The sequence below is a fragment of the Camarhynchus parvulus genome, chromosome 11, assembly GCF_901933205.1.
Source record: "Camarhynchus parvulus chromosome 11, STF_HiC, whole genome shotgun sequence".
Classification (NCBI taxonomy): domain Eukaryota; kingdom Metazoa; phylum Chordata; class Aves; order Passeriformes; family Thraupidae; genus Camarhynchus; species Camarhynchus parvulus.
In genome coordinates this window covers 13,727,431-13,733,526 of record NC_044581.1, presented here as the reverse complement: position 1 = coordinate 13,733,526, position 6,096 = coordinate 13,727,431, and the positions used below count along the sequence as shown (strand labels likewise).

General features: G+C 47.9%; 1 protein-coding gene across 1 annotated transcript; it reads left to right on the top strand.

Moving 5' to 3' along the window:
- Positions 1 to 57: 57 nt before the first annotated feature.
- Positions 58 to 5,865, top strand: ORC6 (origin recognition complex subunit 6). The gene is made up of 7 exons (XM_030955902.1): positions 58 to 152; positions 519 to 648; positions 1,422 to 1,585; positions 2,637 to 2,726; positions 3,545 to 3,657; positions 4,883 to 4,954; positions 5,293 to 5,865. Exons 1-7 carry the CDS (start codon positions 88 to 90, stop codon positions 5,457 to 5,459), a joined length of 801 nt encoding a protein of 266 aa, XP_030811762.1. The 5' UTR covers positions 58 to 87; the 3' UTR covers positions 5,460 to 5,865.
- The last annotated feature ends 231 nt before the right edge of the window (positions 5,866 to 6,096 follow it).

The window sequence follows — 6,096 nt, the reverse complement described above, 5'->3', positions numbered from 1 at the left end:
GCCGCGCTGGGCGCCCATTGGCGGAGCGGGTGGTGATTGGCGGCGCGGGCGGCCAATGGGCTGCGAGCGCGCCAGGCGCGGCGGGCGATGGAGCGCGGGGCCGTGCGGGCCATGGCGGCCCGGTTGGGCCTGGCCGAGCCCGCCCTGCTCAGGTACCGCCGCTCGCCCCGCGCTGCCAGCTCCGTGCTGGTTCCGCCCGGGATAGCGGGTCCCGCCGGCCCGACCCGCTGCGATCCCCCGCGCTGAGCCCGGCACTGCAGCAGCGCCCGCCTCGGGTCTGGTGGATGCGCTGGAAGCCCCAGAGCCGCGGGCTCAGTGAGACATTGGCGGCCCTGCCGTGCAGAGCTGCTGCTGCTGCTGCTCCTCAGCATCAGGGCAGGGCGGCCGTGCCCCCTCAGCACCCCGGGCCCTGAGGCCGTGCTGCAGCCGGGCTACGGAACCTTGGCTCGAGTCCTGCGGGACATTGTGCCTCGTCGCGGTGGTTCTGACGAGGGCTTTGTGTTCTGGGTGTTTTGCAGAAAAGCTGAGGAGTATCTGCGGCTGTCGCAGGTGAAGTGCACGGGGTTAATGGCTCAAATGACGGCGACGAGCAGTGCTGTGATGTGCCTGGACCTGGCGGCGGGTTTCATGAAACAACCGGTTGACAAAGTAAGAGCGTGTGACTTGGCTGGCTGCTGCATTCTGCCTGACTCCACAAACCCGCTCCTCTCTAGTGTGTGTTGGGAGCAGGAATAGGAAATAATAACTAACTTGCCCCTAAATCCCGCAGTTTGCTGTGGTAGACCTTTCACTGTTCCGTTTGAAACAGTGAAAATTGAGATCACCATCATAGTCCCTTCACAAAGTGAGCTTGCTTTGGTATAATGTCAACTTAATTTGAACTCTCGTAGTAGCAAATAGATTACCAACAAGCGTGCTAAATTTAAGGTGTCTCTTTTACTGTGGGAAGGAAGCTGCTGCTCTAAGAATCTCTCAGTGCAGGAGTACCTGTAAACCTCCATCTGTAAATCTGCCAGGTGAGGAGCACTGACCTGTCAAAATAATGCCTGGTATATCCTATTCTAATTGTCCATTTACAGCAGAGGAGAATTTAATTGGACCTGACTCCATGAAGGTGTTCATCATGTCTTCAACCCAGACTTTGGTAATTTGGTCACTAATTACCTTGTGATGAAGGGGCCATGTCATATATGGAAATGTCAAACCTTACTCCCAGTAAAACAGCCTAAAAATATCACTGCATTAGAAGATGTGGCATTCCTAGGTGCTTAATCTTTTTCTGTGCAGTCAAGACATACCTTATTCATTGTACAAATATGTTTAATGTAGCTGCTGTACTTAACGGTTGTGTTGGTTGCCTGATTAAGATGTCAGAAAGGACTCTTGCTAATTCTTGAGGCTTGTCTTTGTCTTCTTGACAGAGCTATTGTGTTAAACTCTCTGGTTTGAACAAGACCACCTACCAGAGCTCCATGAAGTCTTTGGAGTGTTTGCTAGGGGTGAACCAAAGCCTGGGGATGCGAGACTTGGCTGTGCAGTTCTGCTGCTCAGAGGCAGTGACCATGGCTTCAGAGATCCTGCAGAGGTGAGGAAGCTCTGGTGGGCACACTGGGAACCACAAGTAGGGTTCTTAGCTGTTCAGCTGTATAAAGAGCTTGATGTTTGGAAGGGCCAGATATCTCCTACTGATTGGAGCACTGAGGCGAGTTCTTAGCACTGAAAATCCAGCCATGAGCTGGGCCACTTTTTAGAATAGTCTGTGAATCTCAGCAACTGACTGTCCAACTAGGAATTTTTCAGCTGGGAGCAGTGTAAAAAATATAGGACTCTAAATCCCTGTATTTTCCCATAGCATCACAGTCATCCATTTAACTGCTGATCATGGCACAGTTCAAAAGTAATGTTCACTAGAAATAAATCCTCCCTTTTGGGGATAGAGATCTCTTAAAATACTCATCACTCTACCTGTAAAACCAATAGCTAGAACACTTCAGTGGAGATTCAGCAGAGTTAACTAAAATTTCCCATTCTGTATGATCTGCTTTGAGCAGAGCAGTCCCTGAAGAGCTCAGTGCTGTCCCCCTGGCAGCACACGTTTAATGCTGTTAGGTCAGTGCACAAAGGCTGTGCCTGCTTGGTGGCACTTAATACAAACTGGGAAAAAATAGCCTGGGGCAGGTGGACAAAAAAAAATGACATTCTTCAGTGCTGCACATCCACTTTGTCATTTTCCATTTATAAGCCTTCCTCTCTGTAACATTCCAGGGAACAGAGAAACTGTAATGCTGCTTTCTGTTGTAGGATGGATTTATGGAAAGCATCTCACTGTACATTTTAAGATGTTAGGGAGAGCTAAAAGCGCTGTGTGGATCAGGAGCACAAGAAGTAGATTTTAGTGACATGCCTGCTCCAGATCCCCAGTTTACCACATCTCTAATTCCAGAAGAGGAGATCATCCCAACCCCCTTCTTTCCCTCACCTGTTTTGCTCCTCTCAGCCAGTGGCAGCTGTTTCTGCTTGATTGGGTTGCAGAGGCCCAGGTGGCCCAGCAGACCTGTTCAAGGTCTGAGTGACAGATGGATTTGAGAGCTTCATGTGAGGCAAATGCCCTGTAAGTGTCTCTTGCTGTTCCCCAGGTACGAGTGCAGCCTCTCGGAAGCACAGCGAGCAGACCTGGATTTCTCCAAGCCCCTGTTTGTAACAGCTGCTCTGTGCACTGCATGCAGGTGAGTGCAGCCCAGAGACCTTCTGCAGGCTGAAATGAAATACCTGCTGACACACCAGCCAGTGCAGCAGCTCATTCACTCAGGGTCTTGCTTAGCATATCCTGCTGCCCTGCTCCTGCAAAGCTGGGGCAAACCAGGCCTTTCCTCATAGTGAAATCTTCAGTGTGCACTGCACAAAGCAAAAGCTTACATGGCTTCTGGTGAAATGCTGCTCAAGGTGCAAGAATGGCTGCTTCTTGGTGCTCAGAAGCCTTTCTGAAGAAGGAAAAGCCCCAAGAGCTACACCATCCCATCCTGAGGGTGCTGTAGCATTTGGGAGATGGCTCTGAAAGCTGTAGGCACATGTCAGCTAAGAGAGGTGTGTGACTCAGCTAGCACTTGGGAAGAATTTGCTTGTATGCAAAGATCTTCCTCCCTCAGCATTATTAGACTTTGTGACAGTCACATTCAGCAGTACAGGTGTGTGTAGTTGCACAGCTCCTGACAAGGGCTCTCTTGACACATTCAGTCACATTCAGCTTTTGTTATGGTGGCATTTTGTCCTGGTTTCCCTGAAAATCTGAAAAGTTGCCTTTTCCTAGAACAATTCCTTATATAAGTTCATCTCATCCTGAGTTTCAATTGAGCTGTATTGACTGAGTAGTGCAGGGGTCTGGTTTTTAACCAGACTTGTTTCTGAGTAACACATGGATGGGTGGGACAAAAAGTCAGGCCTGCCTTCCTCATTCTCACAGGCAATGTTGGTACAGCAATGACCACCTCACCTAAGTGATAGTTGCTGGAGTGTTGCTTTGTACAGAGATAACTTTCTCTTGTAGGTGTTTGAAGCTAAAAGTGGACAAAACTAAAATGGTGGCTACATCTGGAGTGAAAAAAGCAATATTTGACCGGCTGTGCAATCAGATGGAGAAGATAAGCCAGCAGCTCAGCAGTAAGTTTTTGGCTTTGGCCTCACAGTGCCCCATCCTGTTCCACTGGTGATTTCAGTCTGATCACTTTCAGCTGTCCCCTTCCAGCCAAATCTGTCCGTCCATTCCATTCCAACATGTTTCCTGCAGCCCAGTTCCACTCCCAGTCTTTGCTTCTGGAGAAGTTGCAATGGCTTAGCAAGAACAAAAATAGGGGAAAAGTGACAAGGACAAAAAAAATATTTTCCTCTCTTCTCCAATGCTCACTGCTCTTTACAGTCTCTGCTGCTGCAATTTATTCCTTGCTTCTCCCATACTACCTGACCTATCTTGGATTCCTCCCTCTTGCCTGGTTTCTGCATCCTGTTAACATGGCAACCTGGCACACAAATTATCACAAACATCTTCTCAGGCTGACTCACTCCTGTGCTTTCCTTTCCCCCACTGCAAGATTAACAAGCATAAGCCTTGCTGCTCTGTTACCAACTCAACCATCCCATACATTGGGCAGATGTCAGGAATATTTCTTGTCCATTGTTGAGCCTCCAGCTCTCTCTGCTCCCTTTTGTGGGGGAGAAATACAATATGTGCCCTAATGTCCTTGTATTTCTGCTGCCTCCTCTTTCTCCTTTTTCTTTTCCCAGGCTTTCATTTTTTACTTTCCCACTGAAAGTTATCCTGTCTCACTGTGTCTTCATACCCTGATGTTTCTTGCAACATGCTGCTTGAATCTACCCCAAAAGCTGCTACTTTCTCCTAGGTGTGTGCCCTATAAAAACCCAAACATTACCCCAGCACTAAAGCAACTAAAGACAGCTGGGAATTTCCAGAGGAATTCAGGGAAGAGTGTGCATCTGTATACCTGCACAGCCTCCTGCCTGTTGTGGGTATCTATGAAAATAGTGGGAATGGAATAGAAGGGAAAAAAATAATTGATAATCCTGCCTGAGTGACCTGGAAGGGTACCAGTGTGGTTTGGGGCAATGAACATGGTGGATCACTGTGGTTACCAATGCAGCAGCTTGCTAATGAAAGCAGCCAGTCAGTTGAAGTGCAGCCACTTGAAGTGCCATACTTGAAGTGCTGGTACCTCTTGTAGAGCTTGAGCATCAGTCTGGACCAGGGAACTGCTCTGACTGGACTACAGTACTTGTGGAAGGTGGCACTGCTGTCAAAGAATTACATTTAAGCCACCCTTGGAGCCCCAAATACCATTCAAAAGCAAAACAACTTACTTGTTTGTTTTAGAAGCTGTTCCACTGGCTGCAGAGACACCTGAGAGCTTGCAGAGCACCCTGGAGCAGTGTGAGCAGGAAGATGGTAAGTTGTGTTTAGCTGTGAGAGACAATCACCTCACTGGAGTGGTTCTGAGCTTTCTTGCTGCTCATGTTGGAGTTGTGTGATGGGCCATGATGCTCTCAGACCTTTGTGGGAGCACAGAGAGCCTGGCAGCAGGACAGAGGGGTTTATCCTGGATAGTGTCAGTGGAACGAAGGACAGCTGCTCTGCTCAGACACACAGGTGACTGTCACAGCAGGTGAGGAGAGCAGCACCCACAGGATCAGACAGCTGTGCTATCCCTCCTGCTGTCTGTCTGTCTGTCCCCAGCAGCATGCTGCCCATGATGGCCTCTCATGGGCTCTCTTGTTTCCTCACAGGCTCTGAAGAGGATGAGGAACTGCCAAGTAAACAGCCAAAGACTGAAACTAATCAGGACTATGAGGAATGGAAAAAGAAAATCCTGGAAAATGCTGCTAAGGCACAAGAGACAAGGAGTTGTGACTCTGTAATGCCACCCAGTAATGGAACTGCTGCTTGCTCTTGATTTTAACTCTCCCTCTCCTCTAACAAGAGATCCAGTAGCATGTGAAGGATGGCTGCCTGGCAGACAGCTGCTTTTATTTAGGTTTTAAGTATTTAAGAATGTTATTTTTAATAAATGACACCATGGAGTGGTGGGACTTTACAGGAAGTGTGTGTGACTGCTCACAGGCTGTGGCATTAGGGGTAGAATAGCTTCCTTCTCTTGCTGCAAGAAGAGGGTAACATTCTAATGCTACTTCAGGTGTAAATAAGTTATAAGTTACAGGCCCTTGGGCCCCTGGCTGGAAGCAGTCAGTGAAATAAGAGGAAGGGGACTAGCAGTGCCTTGTTAAACTGCAAAGCCAGCAGAGAAATAAAGCCTTATTTTTTAGGTTTTTTTTTTTTTTTAATAAATATTGTTCAGTCAATGAATTTTATTTATTTTCTTGTGTATAGGAGTGAAATCTCTTGTGCTTTTGTAAGAGGTCCCAAATATTCCAAGAAACAACAAAAGCACTGGAAAGAAAAGCTTTGTATTATGACATCTTCTTGGTACAGGTACTTGGAATGCAAAATAAGAAACATGGAGGCAATGCCTGTGCCTTAAGAAGGAAGATATCCAGAGGAAAAGGATGTTGACTGGGCAACAGATTTTTTGT